At 45.1% G+C, this 22,026-nt stretch overlaps 1 protein-coding gene across 1 annotated transcript in view; it reads left to right on the forward strand.

Moving 5' to 3' along the window:
* Positions 1–22,026, forward strand: part of CLASRP (CLK4 associating serine/arginine rich protein) — a 1,081,767-nt gene that overhangs the window by 1,015,710 nt on the left and 44,031 nt on the right. Inside the window, exon 20 of the mRNA XM_030217938.1 lies at positions 3,675–3,699. Coding sequence (XP_030073798.1) covers positions 3,675–3,699 — 25 coding nt within the window. The remainder of the gene's footprint in view (positions 1–3,674; positions 3,700–22,026) is intronic.

The raw sequence follows: 22,026 nt of genomic DNA on the forward strand, positions 1-22,026 counted from the left end.
CTTCCCAGTGGCTACTGAGGACGAGCCCAGGGCTGAGATGTTCAAGGTCCTGGACTATCATTTGCCACCTAAGGAGTCGTCCACTGTTCCCCTTCATAATGTCCTGAAGCAGACATTGTTGGCGAACTGGACGAAACCCTTAAGTAACCCCACTATTGAGTCCCAGTATCGGATCCACGGGGACCCAGAGTTAATGAAGACCCAGTTGCCTCATGACTCTGGAGTTGTGGATCTGGCTCTCAAGAAAGTCAAGAGTACTAGGGATTACGCCTCGGCGCCCCCGGGGTGGAAGTCTAGGACTCTGGACTCTTTTGGGAGGAAGGCCTACCATTCTGTTATGCTCGTGTCCAAGATTCAGTCGTACCAGCTCTACACGAGCATCCACTTGCGGAACAACGTGAGGCAGCTGACAGACTTGGTCGATAAGCTCCCGTCGGAGCAGGCCAAGCCTTTTCAGGAGGTGGTCAGGCAACTGAAGGCGTGTCGAAAATTCCTGTCCAGGGGTGTTTAAGACACTTTTGATGTTGCATCCAGGGCCGCTGCTCAAGGTATAGTGATGCGCAGACTCTCGTGGCTGCATGCCTCTGACCTGGAGAATAGAGTCCAGCAGCGGATTACGGATGCTCCTTGCCGGGGGGATAACATTTTTGGTGAGCGCATCGAACAGGTGGTAGAACAGCTCCACCAGCGGGACACCGCATTTGACAAGCTCTCCCACTGGACGCCTTCAGCATCTACCTCTTCAGGTAGACGTTTTTATGGGGAAGGAGGAATGTTCCCTATGCTTCTAATAGGCGTAGGTACAATCCACCTTCTCGCCAGCCTGCTCAGGTTAAGCCCCAGCGCGCTCGTTCTCGTCAACAGCCTGCATCTCCACAGGTCCCTGCAGCTCCCCAGCAAAAGCAAGGGACGGGCTTTTGACTGGCTCCAGGTGAGCATAGCTGATATAAAAGTGTCAGTGCCGGACGATCTGCCGGTAGGAGGGAGGTTAAAGTTTTTTCACTAAAGGTGGCCTCTTGTAACCTCCGACCGGTGGGTTCTCCAAATTGTCCGGCTAGGATACTCCCTCAATTTGATCTCCAAACCTCCAAATTGACCACCGGGAGCTCAGTCCTTCAGCTTCCAGCACAAGCAGGTACTTGCAGAGGAACTCCCCGCCCTTCTCAGCGCCAATGCGGTCGAGCCCGTGCCACCGGGGCAGGAAGGGCTGGGATTCTATTCCAGGTACTTCCTTCTGCAAAAGAAAACAGGGGGGATATGTCCCATCCTAGACCTAAGGGCCCTGAACAAATATCTGGTCTGAGAAAAGTTCAGGATGCTTTCCCTGGGCACCCTTCTTCCCATGATTCAGAAAAACGATTGGCTATGCTCTCTGGACTTAAAGGATGCTTATACTCACATCCCGATACTGCCAGCTCACAGGCAGTATCTTCGATTCCGTCTGGGAACACAGCATTTTCAGTACTGTGTGCTACCATTTGGTCTTGCCTCTGCACCCAGGGTGTCCACAAAATGCCTGGCAGTCGTAGCGGCGTCTCTACGCAGACTGGGAGTGCATGTGTTCCCTTATCTCGACGATTGGCTGGTAAAGAACACCTCGGAGGCAGGAGCTCTACAGTCCATGCAGATGACTATTCAACTCATGCAGCTACTAGGGTTTGTGATAAATTATCCAGCTCTACAGTCCATGCAGATGACTATTCAACTCCTGCAGCTACTTGGGTTTGTGATAAATTATCCAAAGTCCCATCTTCTTCCAGTACAAAGATTCGAATTTATAGGAGCTCTGCTAGACTCCCAGACTGCTCATGCGTACCTTCCCGAGACGAGGACAGAAAATTTTCTGTCCCTTGTTTCCTGGGTACGAGCATCTCAACAGATCACAGCTCAGCAGATGTTGAGATTGCTCGGCCACATGGCCTCCACAGTTCATGTGACTCCCATGGCCAATCTTCACATGTGGTCAGCTCAATGGACCCTAACTTCCCAGTGGTTTCAGGCTGTGGGAAATCTAGAGGACGTGATCCAACTGTCCACGAGTTTTCTCACCTCCCTTCATTGGTGGATAATTCACTCCAATTTGACCCTGGGACGTCCCTTTCAAATTCCTCAGCCGCAAAAAGTGCTGACGATGGATGCATCTCTCCTGGGAACATTGCCGTGTGTATGCCATTGCTGGCTCTGCCAGTCCCAGCAAGAGGAAGTTACATCAAAGCTGGGAGTGGCAGAGCCAGCAACGGCACATACAAGGCAAACGCCTGCACTCTTGATTGTTGTTATTGCCACCCTGCAGAATCAGGGAATAAGTGAGACCAGTGGAGGAGCTACTGACCAAGTGGGTGAGTGAGCATGAGGGGGAGATGAAAGGGAGACAAATGAGGCAATGTGGAATGATAGTGCGGATGGAGTGATACTGGATAGTGGTGGGGTGAGATGGGGCAATGCAGAATGGTAGTAGTGGGGATGGGAAGAGATGGGCCAATACTGAATGGTTGGGATGTGAGGACAGAGAAAGTGGGGTGATGCAGACCCGGGGAGGCAGTTGGCCCAGCCAGTGGATGGTCATCAGGGAGGGGAAGTCATGGTTGGAGCCATTAATTGCATTAAAATTTTTCACACGTGTTAAAATGTTGATGGGTTAATCATGTTAAATGTGCAGTACAGTAATAGTAATGAGCCTCACGGTATATGGACTGTAACCTCAGTTTCTCAAGTTTTTTGTAATGCTTGCCATAGGACTTGCTTGTTCTAGAGAGAGCTTTCTTTAGTATTCAATAAGATGTAATATTTATAGACAGTTTACCAGGGAGTGTTTGGAAATTGCTTTTTATGAAGCCTGTAGCACCCAGCACAGTGGGAAATATTTCTGTATTTTTCTGCCAGTTTTCTTGCTCTCTGATTGCATTTATTGATACTAGAGGATCTTTTCTCTCTCTCCACACAATGCACAGAATAATCTTTTGGCACTGACATTTCCATTATCAATGCTGTTCCTGCATTTTCTTTACCAGCTTTCTAGCATCAAGTATCTTATAGCTGGAATGGAAATATCCCAGGTGATCACAACCTCTTCATTCTCCATAGTTCTCTTAGGTTCATGATTCCAGTGTCTTTCCAATACAGCAATGTTGTTGTGTTTACAAAGCTGACACTATACAGAAGAAGTGGGTATGCAGTCTCACTAGGTTAAAACCAAATAATGCATACAAATCAAATAACTATTAAAAAAAACAAACAGACTACCAACCAAGACCATTACTGACACTGTATTCGTATTAATATACCAATTAACATAGTGCTTCATCCTCCTAAAATTCAATTCACACTTTGTAGCTAACACTGCCCATAAAGAAGCAAAATCTCTGGGGTAACTCTTATATGCCAAAACAATTGTTGTCAATCACTCAACTCAGTGATGCAGCCCTGGCTGATCTCTTCGCAGTAGCTAAGAGGCTGTGCTCCTTATATGTTTTGAAAACAGCAGAGTGACACTGATGGGGTTTCTCATCCATTTGGGGCAGTGCACTAATGAACTCTTAAGTTTCATTGTCTCCACCACCTTTATCAACCCTCCCTTCCCTACTCAGTTATCACAGTGTGTGAGCAAGTCAGAAGGCAACATGTGGCTATTCTGTGATTTCTATGTTCTAACATGTCCTCATTTTATTTTTCAGGTCGAGAATACAATTCAACCAGAAGGTGAGATCTTTCTCATCTTTTACACCCTTGAATTCTTATACTTCAAGGATGCATTACTTGACATCTGAAGTCCAGAGACAGGCTGTTTGAATAAATCACAAGGATTATAAACACCTTTTTGGCCAGAAACAGCAAATGTATATGAAAATGTGTCTTTTGATCCAGTTCAAAACAGGTGTCTAATATTTCATTCCTGTCTTAAACTGATGAAAAACACAGTTCAAAAGAGATCACTGTCTAATATTTCATTCTTGTCCAAATTGATGAAGAATGCTGTTCAGCTAGAGAGTCTGATAAAATGAATATCCATATTTAGTAGGGCTGCACATATAGCTAATCATTTTCAAAGCACATAGACTTACAAAGTTACATAGAGGGGCATTTTAAAAAGAAACGTCCAAGTTGCGATTTGGACGTCTTTGCAAAATGACAAAATCCAAGGGCGGGGAAACCCGTATTTTCGAAAAAAGATGGATGTCCATCTTTCGTTTCGAAAATACTGTCAGAGACGTCCAAATCCTTAAATTTGGACGTTCCTAGATTTGAACGTCCTTGCATTTGGACGTGTCTGACTTTCGGCAGTTTTCGAAACCAAAGATGTCCATGTCAAAAAAATCCAAATGCAAGCCATTTGGACGTGGGAGGAGCCAGCATTTGTAGTGCACTGGTCCCCTTGACATGCCAGGACACCAATCGAGCACCCTAGGGGGCACTGCAGTGGACTTCATAAAATGTTCCCAGGAACATAGCTCCCTTACCTTGTGTGCTGAGCCCCCCCAAAACCCACTACCCACAACTGTACATCACTACCAGAGCACTTACGGGTGAAGGGGGGCACCTGTATGTGGGTGCAGTGGGTTTGTGGTGGGTTTTGGAGAGCTTGCTGTTTCCTCCACAAATGTAACAGGTAGGGGTGTATAGGCCTGGGTCTGACTGTCTGAAGTGCACTGCAGTACTCACTAAAACTGCCCCAGGGACCTTCATGCGCTGTCATGGTTCTGAGTATGACATCTGTGGCTGGCACAAAAAATTTTTAAAGATGTTTTTTGAGGCTGGGAGGAGGGGGTTATTGGCCATTGGGGGAGTAACGGGAGGTCATCCCTGATTCCCTCCGGTGGTCATCCCCGATTCCTTCCGGTGGTCATTTTGGACACCTTTTTGTGTTTTATTCATAATAAAAACACGTCCAGGTGAAAACGTCCAAGTTTTCGTCAGGGACATCCTTGGCTTTTTTCGATTATGGGTCAAAGACGTCCAAGTGTTAGGCAAGCCCAAGTCCCGCCTTCGATACGCCTCCGACACGCCCCCTTGAAATTTGGACGCTCTTGCGACGGACTGCACATCCAAAATCAGGTTTTGATTATACCGATTTGGACGTCTCTGCGAGAAGGACATCCATCTTCCGTTTTATGTCGAAAGATGGACGCCCTCTTTCGAAAATGAGCCCAGTAGTAACCTATGTAGCTTTGTAAGTCTATTTGCTTTGAAAATGAGCCTCTCAATGCGTTAACAATTTAACAATGTGGTAAAAAATTTAACATGATTAATGCATTAAGTTCTCGTCTCCTTTTCCCGCATCACTCTCTCCCTTTCCTCCCTCCCTTAGTCTGGCATCTTCTCCTTCCAGCGTTTCCCTGCAGCCTCCACACCCCTCCCCCCAAGTGGTCTGCATCTCTCTTGGCACCTCTTCTTGTACTCTGGTAGCCCCCTCTCCTCTGTGCACGCCCTCTCTCTCCTCCCTTACTCTTCTGGCCCTTGAAACTTGCCTTGAACGCTACAGTGAAAGAACCATGCTTCTCAAGTTTCAAGTTTAATGATGATTTCCTAAAAGAGCGAGGGATGAAATAGTTTAGGAGTAGGTATCCTGAAATAAAAAGGTTTTAAGCTCGGCTTTGAATTGGGCCAGAGAGCTTAATTGTCACAAGCAGTGCGGCAGAGTTCCACAGTAGGTGGTCTTGAACAAAGAACAGGGAGTGTTTATGTTAATGAATAATTTCACGGTATGATGGCATGTTAAGTTGATTTAGATGAGCTGATCTAAAGGCTCAAGCAGGGATATAGGTGAGTTCTACTAAGGAGTGAAATTTGAATATCAATAGTAGGATCTTGTAATAGATTCAGTGTGATACCAGTAACCAGTGGGCGTTTTTAAGATGAGGTGTCACATGATCATATTTTTTAAGGCAATGGATGATTCTAATTGCTGTGATCTGTACTAGTTGCAATCTGTAATGATCTTTGATCCGGAGGCCTAAGTATGGGGAGTTGCAGTGGTCCAACTGGGAGATCACTAAGGAATGTATAAGAATATTGAGTGCAGAGGGATTCAGTAGGGGTTAAATAGATCTTACTATACAGAATTTTTAAAAGGAGTGTTGCATGACCTTGTAAATCTGATCGTGGAGGGTAGTATGGGCCTGGGAGACTGGAAAGTCTCCTAGTAGAACATAGTTTGAGAGAGTAGATTGGTCATGGTTGGTGAACAGGAGTGCCTTAGATTTCTTTGGGTTTAGAGAAAGTTTGTTGTCCAGAAGCCAAGAGGTGATGAGCTTGAGTTTATTATTGAGGGTGATGATTTCTTGATTATCAAAGGGTTTTAATGGACAGAGGATTTGGATGTCATCTGCATACACAAACATTGTGCTAAAATGAGAAGGGGGGCTATAAAGATGCTAAAGAGGGTTAGGGATAGTATTGAGCCTTGAGGTCCATCTGAGACAAAGATAAATGGGGCGGTTTGCTTAGTGTTGGACCACATATTGCCTATCTTCCAGATATGATGTAAACCATGCATGTGCAGTATTAATCACTACTATGTCATGTAAACGGTTTAAAAGAAATGAATAGTCAATTAAATCAAAAGCTACAGTAAGATTCAAGAAATTTATTTATTTAGATTTTGCTCACACCTTTTTCAGTAGTAGTTCAAGGTGAGTTACATTCAGGTACACTGAGCATTTCTCTGTTCCTGGAGGGCTCACAATCTAATTTTGTACCTGAGGTAATGGATGTCAAGACTGGTGCTATAATCACTAGGCTACTCCTCCACTCCAATTAAGAGAATAGGTCTAGATGTTTCTAAGAAATTTCAAATAATTATAAAGGATTAGTTTTAGAGGTAAAATCTTGAAATTGAGTGTGGACAATAGTTTCCACTATTTTCATCAGAAATGGGAGATTAGCAATAGGCCGATAGTTGAAAGGGTTGGTGGAGGAGAGTTTGTGACCCTTGATCTTAGGACATAGAATGGCCTTCTCTGACAGAACTGTTTCTGATGCTTCAGAGAGGGACAGGGAGAAGGAGAGGGGGACTGCTAGAGTACAGGAAGAGGTGCCAGGAGAAAGAGGAAAAAAGAGAGAGAAATGTGGACCATGGGGGGGGGGGGGGGGGGGGGGAAGAAGGAAAGAGAGAGATGCAGGGGAGGGATGTTAGAGGGACAGATGCTGGAAAGAACCCGAATTATAGCTACGTCATGCAAGGTTCCACGTTAGGAGTTACGGACCAAGAAAGGGATCTGGGTGTCATCGTCGATAACACGCTGAAACCTTCTGCTCAGTGTGCTGCTGCGGCTAGGAAAGCGAATAGAATGTTGGGTATTATTAGGAAAGGTATGGAAAACAGGTGTGAGGATGTTATAATGCCGTTGTATCGCTCCATGGTGCGACCGCACCTTGAGTATTGTGTTCAATTCTGATCACCGCATCTCAAGAAAGATATAGTAGAATTGGAAAAGGTGCAGCGAAGGGCGACTAAAATGATAGCAGGGATGGGACGACTTCCCTATGAAGAAAGACTAAGGAGGCTAGGGCTATACAGCTTGGAGAAGAGACGGCTGAGGGGAGACATGATAGAGGTATATAAAATAATGAATGGAGTGGAACAGGTGGATGTGAAGCGTCTGTTCACGCTTTCCAAAAATACTAGGACTAGGTGGCATGCGATGAAACTACGGTGTAGTAAATTTAAAACAAATCGGAGAAAGGTTTTCTTCACCCAACGTGTAATTAAACTCTGGAATTCATTGCCGGAAAATGTGGTGAAGGCGGTTAGCTTAGCAGAGTTTAAAAAGGGGTTGGATGGTTTCCTAAAGGACAAGTCCATAAACCGCTACTAAACGGACTTGGAAAAATCCAAAATCCCAGGAATAACATGCATAGAATGTTTGTACGTTTGGGAAGCTTGCCAGGTGCCCTTGGCCTGGATTGGCCGCTATCGTGGACAAGATGCTGGGCTCGATGGACCCTTGGTCTTTTCCCAGTATGGCATTACTTATGTACTTAAAGAAGGGAGATGGTGCCCATAGAAGGAAGGGGAGGGGAGGGGAAAAATGGTGATCATGGATGGAGGGGAAGGGAGGAAATGGAGCCCATGGAGGGAGGGAAGGGAAAGAGATGGGAGGAGATGATGAACATAGAAAGGAGGGAAAGGGAAGAGAGAATGAAGGAGATGGTGCCCATGGAGGGGATGGAAAGGAAAGGGGAGAGAAGAGAGACGGGAGGAAATGGTGTCCATAGAGAGAAGGGGAGGGAAAGGAAGAGAGGAGATGGTGCCCATGGAGGGGAGGGAGAGGGAAGGTGATTATAAAAATAAAATCACCAGACAACGAAAGGAGAAAAAAAGATTTAATTTTTAGTTTAGTAATTGAAATATGTCAGTTTTGAGAATTTACATCTGTTGTCTATATTTTGCACTGAACAGGAGGAAATGTGAGGGGGTGCTTTGTGATTAATCATGGGCTTAAAAATTTTATTTATTTTTTATTTATAACATTTGAAATATCTTACAAGTTACACTTGCTTAATGAAATACAGAGAGAAAAGGAAATGAAAAGAATAAAAGAGAAAACCTCAAAGCAATTCCATACTCTCTTCCTTAGACCTCAAAAGATGGGGGGAGTGAAATAAAGATAAGGAGATCAAATAAGGTAACAAACATAGGAAAAGCATAACCCAATTAAACCCACAAATATATTTCATAGTTTTAACCAGTTGTTTCTCTCAATCCACCAGAAAGTTTCTTCGTATCCAAAAAAGTTCTCAATTGCTCTAGTACAAAAAAAACACACTTAATCCCTAAATACCGAACCAGACATTTGCATGGATATGCTAGTAGAAACGATGCACCAAGAGCCCCTCGTCTCTTCTCTAAGAGCCAAGAATAACTTTCTTCTATTTTGTGTAACATTTGCTACATCTGGGTATATTCAAATTCTATGACCACAAAAAGGTACTTGAAAGTTTGGGGTTTTTTTAATTGAATTTTCAAATACATATCTCAACAATATCAGAGATAATTGGAAAACATTTTTAAAAAAATAAGCTATCATACAGACATTTTAGGAAAATATACATCAGTCTTTCATCCGCCAATCAGGAAATCAAGAACCAAGATATAAGAAATAATAATTCAAGAAAAATATAATTCCTAATACAGGTAGATGCTCCCTCCAATTACTGTCTCTAGCCTGCCATACACATTCAAGAATTATTTATGACATTCAATTCCTCCTTAGCTTCTAAAAAATCAGTTAGCTGTTGTGGGTCAAAAAATTGAAATTGTTTACCTTCATACAATACAAAACATAAACAAGGAAAACGTAAAACAAAATTGGCTCCTAAGGCTAACACTCTAGGCCGTAAGGCCAGGAAAGCCTTACGCCTCATCTGTGTTTCTCTTGAAAGATCAGGAAATATGTGCGCTTTTGAACCCAAAATGAGCGTCTCCAAATGTCTAAATGAAAGTTTCAAGACTGCATTTAGATCAGGTTCCAAGGCAAAGTAACCAACATAGTAGTTCTCTGTGTAATCACATCTAAGGAGGTTTCCCAAAAAGGAGGTAAGATTTAGAGATCACGTGATGCAATGCTCGGGAGCAGTCGCTAGCGGTTCTGCTCCTGCCACCTCTTCAAAATTCCCACGAACCTGACAACTTAGCTCCCAAAGTTGTGCTCCGCTGAGGTGAACTGAGATAGCTGAGGCGTCTGAGCAAAGTGGTAGTGAGCTGGAGTGGAGAATGGCTGCGAAATCGCTATGAAAAGATAAGGAACTCAGCAAGACTCATGATGACAAAATGGCTACGCCAGCAAGCCCTACAAGTTCCCTGGTCAGTTCGGCATGGGCGGCAGAAATCACTGCCAAGGTAACGGGCGATGAAGGTTATTCTAGATAAAAGGCTGAGCCCGATAGACTCTAAATTGAAGCAGCTTCAGAGCAATGTGGAAAAGCTCAGCATGGATTTGGTAGCGAACCAACACCGCACTGGAGAACTGGAAGACTGGATGGCAACAGTGGAGGAGGTGCAGGCTCACATGCAAAAAATGGTTGCTTCCTATGAGGAAAAAATAGAAAACCTGGAAAATAGATCCAGGAGAAATATTTGCTTTGTGGGTCTGCCTGAATCCTTGGGGTGATTGATATTCGAACCTTTCTGAAGACTGGTTAACGCAGGAACTGTCGCTGGCGCCTTCGGTGGGGCCCGCTGCAAATACAGTAGGCGCACCGGGTTGGCCTTAAACAGCACACGGCTTCCAGGCCCCGAGTGGTAATTTGTCAACTCCTCAACGTTTCTCAAATGTCGAGTATACTACAAGCGTTGCAAGGAGGAAAGGAGCTTCGCTACGACAACCAAAAGATTTTATGTTTTCAGGACTACTCGGCGTCAGTGGCGGCACAGTTGAAGAATTTGTCATCAATCTGCTCTCAACTGTTTGCTTGTAAGATAAAATTTGTTTTACTAAATCCGGCTAAGCTGAGGATTACTTATCAGTCTGTTACAAAAACATATGCGTCAGTGGAGTAGGCAAAGAACTTTTTACGTTTACTGGGCCCAGCTGAGACCCAAGAAGGGAGTTTTGGGTGTTGGACCTTCTGGAACATGAGCTTTATTTGGCGTCGGTGGCGGCACAGGGAAAGAACTATTTACCAACCTGCTCTTAATGGTTTGCCAGTAAATGAGAATTAGCTCTACACTACCCGGCTAAGCTGAGGACTAATTATCAGTCAGTTATAAACACAAAAGAGTTGGTAGAGGAAGTATGGAATTTTTTTTTTTAAACGTTTACTGAGCCCACAGAAAACCGGGGAGGGGAGCTCAGGTTGTTGGATCTCCTGGGACATGAGGTTTCTACGCCAACTTGCCGCAGTTTGCCTACATGGGTGGTCTGGTTGGGGAAGTTACTGAGAATTTTTTTTTAACATACACTTGTTCACTGATGTTGTATACTGAGCATTAAGATGGAGTTGTAATTTATTTTAGAGATGGGCAATTAGTGGACATCTTCGGGGAGATTAAGGTGGAATGGCTAGTGATACTAAGGACAAGTTTAGACACGGGAGTTTTGAGGGGGGGGCATCGGGAACGTGATTTGTTCCATTTGGGAACCTAATATTGGGGTAGAGGGGATGGGAGTGGGGGGTGCGGTGGGTGGGGGGAGTTGCGTAGGTTTGGGGTTTTTTTGTATGGATGTGAATTATGTGCTTGGGATTGAAGAATGTTTTGGATTTAGAAAAAGGGGAGCGTCGAAGCTGACAGCGTTCTGGTTGGGTAGTGGGTCACATCTGGGTTTGAAGAGGAGGGACCGAAGGCTGGGACGAGCTCATTCTTGTTGGATACCATTTTTTTTTTAGGGATTTTTATTTTTCCTACTCTGATGAGAGTCGTAACATGGAATATATTATTCACTCCCCCATTAAGCGATCTAAAGTTTTACTCTTCTCCAACGCCTTTGAGCGGATGTGGCACTCTACAGGAAACACACCTTTTGAACTTGGAACACACCAAGTTGGTTAAGTGGTGGGTGGGAGATTGTGTGGCAACGTCGGCAGTGGGTAAGAAGTGGGGAGTGGCCATCCTATTTCATAAGGGGTTGACTACACAGATTAATAAAGTGATCAATGACCCCGGGGGCGTTTTATTTTCTGCCGTGCTGTGATTGCTCATCGGGTAGTAACAGTGGGTAGCATCTATGCCCCCAACCAATTGGATTGTGTATTTTATAAGAAACTTGTAGGTACTCTTTGTGGGGAAGACTCTGTTCCTTCGATCTTGGGGGGAGATTTTAATATGGTCTGTGACTCACAACTTGATAAGTCCTCCCCCCTTCGGGAATGAGGTCTGGGACTGCAAAAGGTTTGCCGCAGTTTTGCTCTTTGTTGGATCTTCTGGATGTGTGGAGGGTGTTACATAACCTTGGACAGAGATTACACGCATTTGTTGCGAGTTCATGCAACTCAGTCAGTGTTTTCTGACGTGGTGGATGCTCAGATTGGCCCGTATGTGATTTCAGATCACGCTGCTATTTGGCTAGACTAGAATCCAGGTGATCAGGGGACTTCTCATAGAGCCTGGGCCTTTCCATGTTACTTGTACCATGATGTAAAATTTAAGGAGAGTGTCGCTTCCCCCACCTGCGACATGCTCCTCTCGGCCGAGCCGCTCTCCGGCTCCACCTCTGTAGGGGGAGGCGTCGGCCAGGATGGCAGGGCCGACGCTTCGACTCTCCCCCCCCCCCCCATCGCTCCTGGTGTGTCCCGCCGGCCATCTGGGCAGCGCCGGCGCTCCACTGTCCCCCCGTTGCAGGTGGGGAACACCAGCCATCTTGGCAGTGCCGGCGTTCCCGAAGAATGGTTTCTCTTCCGGGCGCGGGGCCCGGGAACTCGAACCACACCTCCGACGCCCGGATTGGCCACTCGCAGCTAGACGCCACCCCCTCCTGCCGTCTGGCCAATCCGGGTTTCCCTGATGGCTACTGGGGTCGTCCCACCTCCTGATCTCCCTGCCTCCTGCCAGCTGTTCCCTGTCTCCCTGATGGTGGGGGCTATTTAAGGAGCAGCATCTCCCTACACACTTTGCTTCGGCTTCTACTTTTGTAGAGTGGCTTGTGCTTCTTCGTGACGTTGTCTACTGCTGCATACTGCCTGACCTGACCTCTGCTGGTATCCTGACTACTCTCTGCTTGCCGCCTGACCTGACCTCTGCTGGTATCCTGACTACTCTCTGCTTGCTGCCTGACCTGACCTCTGCTGGTATCCTGACTACTCTTGCCTGCTGCCTGTGGCCGTTTGACCCCTGTTTGTATCCGGAAGTCCTGTTGGCCACCTGCACCTGGGGGCTCAACCCTCGGGGAACGGTGGTCTTCTCAGGTGAAGCCTCGGGGTTCCTCGGCTACCCAACTGAGTGCCGGCTCAACACCTGGTCGCTGTGCTCCATCAGGGCACAAAGGCTCACAAATGGGACAGAGAGTTTGTTATCAGGTTGGTCTGAATACAAGCATTTTAATAAATCTTCTGAATTGGATGTAGTCCTATTTTGGGAGGCTGCTAAGGCGGTCCTTAAAGGATCAGTTATCAGCTACGCTAGTCATTGTAGAAGAGCTATGGACAGAGAAATCCTTCATTTGGAGAGTAAAATCTTGGTATTACGTCGAAAATTTGGTGTTCACCCTAATGCATCTCTTAAGCAGGAGCTACTGTCTGTGCAGACAGCTTTAAACTCACTAATTCATGACTGCTCTGTCAAGCCTCAAAGCTATTATAGATATCTATTGTATAAACATGGTAGTAAAAATGGCAAATTGTTAGCTAGATTGATAGCGCAGAAGCAGGCATCTAGACCTATTGTCTCACTTAAGGATTCCTCAGGGACGATGGTACATTTGAATGACGTGATCTGTGACGTTTTTAAATCCTTTTATCAAACTTTGTATACTCCTCAAGAGTCGGATGATCTCCCGAGTAGTCTTTATTTGGAGGGCCTAAATCTTCCTAGCATTGCCCCATCAGATAGCGAGGCCTTGAGTACGCCTATTCATCCCGACAAAATGCATGGGGTGATCAGCGGCAGTCCATTGGGTAAGGCCCCAGGTCCGGATGGGCTTCGGGCTGAGTTTTATAAACTGTTGGGGGAAGCAATTGTGGAACCCTTAACAAACGTTTTTAATACCTGGGTAGATGAGGGTTCACTGCCAAAACATCTGAATGTAGCGCAGGTGGTGGTCCTGCCCAAGCCGGGTCGGGACCCGACTTTGCGTCTTACTGACCGATTTCCCTCTTGAATTATGAGGTGAAGCTTTTTGCAAAAATTTGGGCCAGTCATTTGAGTTGTGTGCTGCCTTCTCTTATCCATGAATCACAAGTGGGGTTTGTTAAGAACCGTTTTATAGCCAAAAATCTTAGGCATATATTGACTTCCTTGGAATTTGTGAAATCATGTCAGAAGCCTTCACCTATGGTAAGTTTTGATGCTGAGAAGGCTTTTGATCGCATTCGGTGGGAGTTTTTGTTTGCTACCTTAGAAGCCTATGGCTTCTTGGGGTGGTTTGTAACAGCGCTTAAGACCTTGTTTGCTTCACCTCGGGTGAGGATAATGGTAAATGGTCAACTTTCTAAAGATTTTTTGATCAGTTGTGGAACCAGGCAGGGGTGCCCACTGTCACCACTACTCTTTGTCCTATATTGAGATCCTCTTATTCGGGATATGCATTCTAATTTGGATATATATGGGGTAGATATCAATGGGAACAGCTCTAAGTTAGCAGCATTTGCTGATGATCTTTTGGTGGTTCTCACTGATCCGCAGGCTTTGCTGGGGGCACTGTTGGAAACTTTTTGAGAATTTAGAGATTATGGGGCTCATTTTCAAAGCACTTAGCTCTCCAAAGTTCCATAGGTTTCTATGGAACTTTGGAAGGCTAAGTGCTTTGAAAATATGCCTCTTTGTGGGGTTTCGGCTAAATTTGGATAAATCAGAAGCTTTGGCTAGCCCCCCGGGGCTTAAGCACTCTTGGCCTGGGTCATTTCCTCTACGTTCGGCAGATCGGTCTTTTACATACCTGGGTATCTTTCTTACCTCTGAGGTAGCTGATTTGTATCATCTTAACGTGACCCAGATGTTGCTTACCACCCAGTGGCAGTTGGAGAAGTGGCAGGCATTGCCATTGCCTTTGATAGGATGTATTTGCCTCTTACGAATGGTAATTTTTCCTAGGTGGCTGTATTTGCTTCAAGCTTTGCCGCTGCAGCTATTACAGAGAGATTTAAGGCATTTTAATCATCGTGCTTCGCGGTTTTGTTGGGCTAAGAAGAAGGCAAAGTTTGGGTGTTCATCATTTGATGGGTAACTGGTCTTCCCAATATGAGGCTTTATAATATCGCATGTCTCTTACGTTCGAGATTGGCTCTATGCCTCCAGCTGTTTTACACCCCTTGCATTTGAATTAGCTTATTTTGCCCCATATAATTTGCTATCTGTACTGCATGCGGAGAGGTCTCTTATTCCTAGTCATCTTAGAAATAGTGTGCTCTTGGGCCCTCTCGGGGAAGTATGGCGGTTTCTGGTGAGGGGTTTGGGGGGGGGATCCACAGGTCACTGAGCTGCTATCTATAAGAGGCAATCCGGCTTTCCTCCAGGCTTGGATAATCCAAATTTTATTCATTGGGAACAGTTGGGATTGAGAACCTTGGAGCATGTTCTAGATACGGAGGGAGGATTGAAATCTCTGGACCAAGTAAAAAGGTCAAGATCGTATTAAATGGGGACATTGTCAGGCCAAACATTACATTGGGTCTTTGCGTGTGGGGGCTCTGCGGTTACATAGTGGGGACAAGCTTCAAGAGTTTTTCGAGGCTGTTGCAGACAGTGCCCCCACGGTATGTGGCGTTCATAATGCCTTATGGAAGTTTTGGAAAATTAAAGGGGTAGAAGCAATTAAAAATAAATGGGAGCTTCTTGTGATTTTTTGGCTTCTATCAAGAATATTCCACGCCTCATTTGTAGTGCTAGCTTTAGGGAGTGCTCTTTTCGTGTTTATTACAGAGCTTACTTGTCCCAAGTTAAGTTATTTCGGGCAGGAGGTATTCAGTTGCCAATCTGTTTAAAGTGTAAATTAACGGATAACTCTTTCTTTCATGCTTTTTGGGGGTGTGTGGAGATAAGGCGATTTTGGCGTCAGATTACTGACTATATGACGTTAATTTTTTCATGCAGAATAGCTGGTTCCCCACTTCAGTTGGTGTTGGATAGCCCTGGGGACTTTCGGGGCCCTTCAGCGGAGAGTAAATTGTTGTTTTGTAAGTTGTGCTTATTGGCGAGAGAGTGCATTCTGCAGTCCTGGACCACTGAATTCCCACCTGAATTTTGGCATTGGCATAATATGGTACACCTTTTATTATCCTGGGAGGTGCAGGAAGTTAAGGACTCTTTTAAACGTAAATCCAGGTTTTTGAAAATTTGGAATCCTTATCTGGCCTCTCTGTCACCGCGAGGTAGAAGTCTTATTTTGAATCTGTTGTGATGTGCTGTCAGCTCGATAAAAAGTGGGGAGGGGGGATTGGGGCAAGAGCTAGTTTTCGTTGCCTTTCCGTCCATTGTTCTGGGAGGTCATAATAATCCAGACCTCCTGGGGCACAGATGGGGGGAAGATTGCAGTAGGGGGGAAGGAGGGAGATTCTGAAGGCTGTGGTGGGTTCATATACAGTTAAGGTTATTATTGTTAAAATACCTTTTGGGCTATTTGCCAGACTTAGGCTTATTTCAGTATTATTGTTCAATGTTTACGGATGTGATTATATCACCCAGGGGGAGGTGGAGAGGGGAGAAAAATGTTAAATCTTTGATGACGGATTTTATTATCTTTTTCTTATGAAGCTTGTTTTGATACTCAATTTATGATATATTGAACTTGTTGGTAATGTTTAACATGCTTGATTATCAGTAAAAATTGTTGAAACTAAAAAGAGGTATGATTCATATTGTCCACTTCTCGCTTATGAGAGGGATTTCCCATAGATCTTGCTGAGCTCTAGATATAGTGAGCTCGTGTAATAGGGGGTAATGACTCTCCAGCCATCCCCAGGACCTCAATTAGATATTTCTTAACCATATCCAAAGGAGAAATCAAAGGTGACCTGGGGAAGTTGAGGAATCTCAAATTAAGTCTTCTAACCTGGTTTTCCAGATATTCTAAACGTCGATGTAGAAAATTCTTATCCTTGATTGAGACAACCTCTACATTCTCCAAGGTTTGTATTCTAGATTCCAAACATTCAACCTTCAAGGACTAGTGAGCAATTACCTGTGCTTGAATCAAGACCGCATCAGAAATAGCTTTAAAATCTTTAGTTTCCTTTTTATCACAGTCAGTAAAGAAGAATGCGTGTCATAAATAATATCCCAAAGTGACTCTAAAGTCACTATGGCTGGTTTAGTTATCCCCCGAGATGGTAGAGGAGATGGAGATTGACTTTCCACCTGAGATAGAGTACTCACAATTCCAGAAGGCAATATCTTTAATGCTGATTCATTAATGGCCTCTCGCCCAGGGTCTATGATCTCCTTGCAAACCTAGTTCCATAGCCTTTGCCTCCCAGGCTGCAAAAGCATCGGCAGCGTTCTCACTCCCCGGCTGCGGTGGAGCTGTACGCTGTCACGATTGTGACTATATTCCCTGTCGGACTTGCTTTGGGGTTCCTCCAGCCAAGCCAAGTCTGTTTGTAAATCATGAAGCCTGTGTGAAAATCCTGAAATCCGTTCCAGTCCAGGCTAGTCCATTCCGGGATCCTGTTCCAGCCAATCCATGCTCTGCTGTTGTTGCTACCAAGCCCCACCCTTACTGGTGACCTCATCTGTAGTGCCTTCATTAAGCATCTGGGACCTTTCAGGCTTTGCCTTTGCAACAGAGGTCGTCTGATGAGTTGCTCGTCAGTGAGTGTTTGTTGCAGTGCTACCCTGCTTACTTCTTATTCCGGCTTGACCCTGCTTGTTTCCTGGAGTATTCTACTGTTGCTGCCTGCCTTTGACCCTGCTTGTTTTCTGGAGTATTCTACTGTTGCTGCCTGCCTTTGACCCTGCTTGTTTTCTGGAGTATTCTACTGTTGCTGCCTGCCTTTGACCCTGCTTGTTTCCTGGAGTATTCTACTGTTGCTGCTTGCCTTTGACCCTGCTTGTTTCCTGGAGTATTCTACTGTTGCTGCCTGCCTTTGACCCTGCTTGTTCTCCGGAGTATTCTACTGTTACTGCCTGCCTTTGTTCCTGTTTGTTTCCTGGGCTACTTGACTGTTTTCTGGCCGCCTGCTAGAACCTGCAGTTCTGGTTTTCCCTTCTGTCCCATAGTCCTGCCGGCTGCCCGCACCCAGGGGCTCAACCCCTGGGGAACGGCGGTCAAGCACAGGTGAAGTCTAGCTGTTCTTGCCCTACCTGTTCCAGCTTGCTCTGCCTCAGCTGCAGCTTCAGTCCGGTGGTTCCAGTCCTGTTTTTACCAGTCCGTCTGCTCTGCCTTGTCTCGTGGTTCTCCTGCCGCTGCCGCTCCTCGGCAGTGGTCCAAGGGCTCACGAGTCCAGATTATCCATAGGAGTCTGACATACGCTCTGTGGAGTTCACGCTGCTAACTGACACCAAAGCATCAGTTCGGGCAGAAAGAGACAAAGTCTTTGGGGGGGACCGCAGAGGCTCCAAAAGAATCCAGCATTGTCTGCCTCATCGCTGGAACTGTACCCTCAACTTTCCCTCTCCACTTACCCATCGAACACCATGGGCTGGGAGGCACTCTAAGGGGAACAAGCTGGAACTTTCAGAGGAGCGAATGCAGGTGCATCTGCCTCAAATCACCATCTTAGACTCTCCTCTTCCCCGTTCCTTCTATTCTAATTAATTTTCTTGTATTTGTATTTATTTAATGCATTGTAAGCCACTTTGAGCCTGCACAACAGTGGGAAAAACGTGGGGTATAAATGTACAATAAATAAATAAATCTTGGTCCTTGATCCGAGAGTTCTTAAAATACAATCTCATCACAGCATTAAGATCTTGTTCGAATACGAATGAGACAACTAATGTCCCTTGATTACAATCTCATCACAGCATTAAGATCTTGTTCGAATATGAATGAGACAATTAATGTCCCTTGATTAGAAACATAAATCAAAGAGTCCTCCAATAATGCAAATAAATCTTGAATTCCAGTCTCAGTATCTTGTGTCTGAGCTGAATCTCCAGGGCCCATGGGCACTACCCCAGCTTGAGAAGAAATAGGAACATAGTAACATAGTAGGTGATGGCAGAAAAAGACCGGTACGGTCCATCCAGTCTGCCCAACAAGATAAACGCGTATGCACTACTTTATATGTATACCTGACCTTGATTTGTATCTACCATTTTCAGGGCACAGACCGTAGAAGTATGCCCAGTACTAGCCCTGCCTCCCAACCACCGGTGCTGCCACCCAGTCTCCGCTAAGCTTCTCAGGATCCATTCCTTCTGAACAGGATTCCTTTATGTTTATCCCACGCATCTTTCAATTCAGTTACCGTTTTCATCTCCACCACCTCCCGCGGGAGGGCATTCGAAGTATCCACTACTCTCTCCGTGAAAAAATACTTCCTGACATTTTTCTTGAGTCTGTCCCCCTTCAACCTCATTTCATGTCCTCTAGTTCTACCGCCTTCCCGTCTATGGAACAGGTTCGTTTGCAGATTAATACCTTTCAAATATAAGTACATATAAGTACATAAGTAGTGCCATACTGGGAAAGACCAAAGGTCCATCTAGCCCAGCATCCTGTCACCGACAGTGGCCAATCCAGGTCAAGGGCACCTGGCACGCTCCCCAAACGTAAAAACATTCCAGACAAGTTATACCTAAAAATGCGGAATTTTTCCAAGTCCATTTAATAGCGGTCTATGGACTTGTCCTTTAGGAATCTATCTAACCCCTTTTTAAACTCCGTCAAGCTAACCGCCCGTACCACGTTCTCCGGCAACGAATTCCAGAGTCTAATTACACATTGGGTGAAGAAAAATTTTCTCCGATTCGTTTTAAATTTACCACACTGTAGCTTCAACTCATGCCCTCTAGTCCTATTATTTTTGGATAGCGTGAACAGTCGCTTCACATCCACCCGATCCATTCCACTCATTATTTTATACACTTCTATCATATCTCCCCTCAGCCGTCTCTTCTCCAAGCTGAAAAGCCCTAGCCTTCTCAGCCTCTCTTCATAGGAAAGTCGTCCCATCCCCATTATCATTTTCGTCGCCCTTCGCTGTACCTTTTCCAATTCTACTATATCTTTTTTGAGATACGGAGACCAGTACTGAACACAATACTCCAGGTGCGGTCGCACCATGGAGCGATACAACGGCATTATAACATCCGCACACCTGGACTCCATACCCTTCCTAATAACACCCAACATTCTATTTGCTTTCCTAGCCGCAGCAGCACACTGAGCAGAAGGTTTCAGCGTATCATCGACGACGACACCCAGATCCCTTTCTTGATCCGTAACTCCTAACGCGGAACCTTGCAAGACGTAGCTATAATTCGGGTTCCTCTTACCCACATGCATCACTTTGCACTTGTCAACATTGAACTTCATCTGCCACTTGCACGCCCATTCTCCCAGTCTCGCAAGGTCCTCCTGTAATCGTTCACATTCCTCCTGCGACTTGACGACCCTGAATAATTTTGTGTCATCGGCGAATTTAATTACCTCACTAGTTATTCCCATCTCTAGGTCATTTATAAATACATTAAAAAGCAACGGACCCAGCACAGACCCCTGCGGGACCCCACTAACTACCCTCCTCCACTGAGAATACTGGCCACGCAATCCTACTCTCTGCTTCCTATCTTTCAACCAGTTCTTAATCCATAATAATACCCTACCTCCGATTCCATGACTCTGCAATTTCTTCAGGAGTCTTTCGTGCGGCACTTTGTCAAACGCCTTCTGAAAATCCAGATATACAATATCAACCGGCTCCCCATTGTCCACATGTTTGCTTACCCCCTCAAAAAAATGCATTAGATTGTATCATTGTATCATATTGTATCATATTGTATCATATTGTATCATATCACCCCTGTTTCTCCTTTCCTCCAGGGTATACATGTTCAGGTCAGCAAGTCTCTCCTCATACATTTTGTAACGCAAATCCCATACCATTTTTGTAGCTTTTCTGTGCACCACTTCAATTTTTTTTACATCCTTAGCAAGATACGGCCTCCAAAACTGAACACAATACTCCAGGTGGGGCCTCACCAACGACTTGTACAGGGGCATCAACACCTCCTTTCTTCTGCCTGCACCTGGGCACGTGCTCTATACTAGCACCCTCCTCCCAACAACAGGGTCCCAAGATAGCAAGTCAGGAGGAATCGCTGAGGGAGGAAACTTCAAAATTTCAATAAGATACTTCTTGAAAAAAATCTATGGGGGTTATACCCATAGTCCTGGGAATGTTCAGTACACAAAGATTTAAATGTCTATTATAATTCTCCATTTGATCTATTTTCAATGAATCAAGGTCTTATCTTTCACCAAAACTTCCATTGTAGATTTCAAATTATTAACATCTGATTGTGTCTGTGAAGATTGCTTAGTGGATTCTTGTTTAACACTTTCCAAAGATAAAATCAGATTATCCACTTTACTCACGAAAAGGGAGGTATCTTGGGCTGATTTAGTTACTGCTTGAGTCAAATCCTGACTCGCCTTCCAGATGGATTCCAACGTAGCCACCACAGGAGCTCCAGACTCCTGGTTCACATTCTCTGCAAATTTGGGTGCAACACTGCCGACCCAGTTCCTACGGACAGCATCTTCGTTTCAGCAGGATTTCCTGCCGCACTCCTTAAAAATTGCAGGACATGTGGTGGATTCAGCTCCGGGGATGATAGAGTTGTTTCTGACCCCTAGAGAGCCAGCGCTCCTCCATCGGCGCTATGAGCAGGGTTTGCTACCCTGGTTTCCTAGGGTAGCTCATCGTATACAAGTCCAGCGTCTGCTGGACTGGGGAAGACGTTCAAGCCAGCGATGGTTGGCTTTTAACTATCCCTGTTTGATTTGTATGAGGCATTGAAGAAAAAAGAAAATACCAAGAAAAAGCGCCAGAGAACGCTGGATCCCGGTAAGCTCTCGAGACTCAGTCTGCCATCTTGCCATGCCCCCCCCCCCCCCCCCCCGCCCCCCGTGCTTAAAAATTTTAATCGATGTGCATTCCTAATATGTAGGCTTTAGACGATCTGGTTTCAGAAAATATCATAGTACTGACATGTTAGTTTCCCTGTTTTAAAGGACCTTTTACATACTGCGGTTAGGGGTTTCATTCTGCTACTGTATTAGTATTGTTTGTGCTTAGTGCCACATTCTGCACTATTAACAATGAAATATTGCATGTGAAATAAAGCTTCACAAATGGAAGAAACAAATTAAAATATTTATCTTTTCTGCTTCCGAAGGATAGAGAGAGAGAGTGGAGGCAGTATTAGGACAGTCTTCAAAGGAATGTGCCCAAGTAACTTAATAGCTAGCTGAGTAAATTTCCCAGACT

Source organism: Microcaecilia unicolor, chromosome 11 (assembly GCF_901765095.1).
Source record: "Microcaecilia unicolor chromosome 11, aMicUni1.1, whole genome shotgun sequence".
NCBI classification, from domain to species: Eukaryota; Metazoa; Chordata; class Amphibia; order Gymnophiona; family Siphonopidae; genus Microcaecilia; species Microcaecilia unicolor.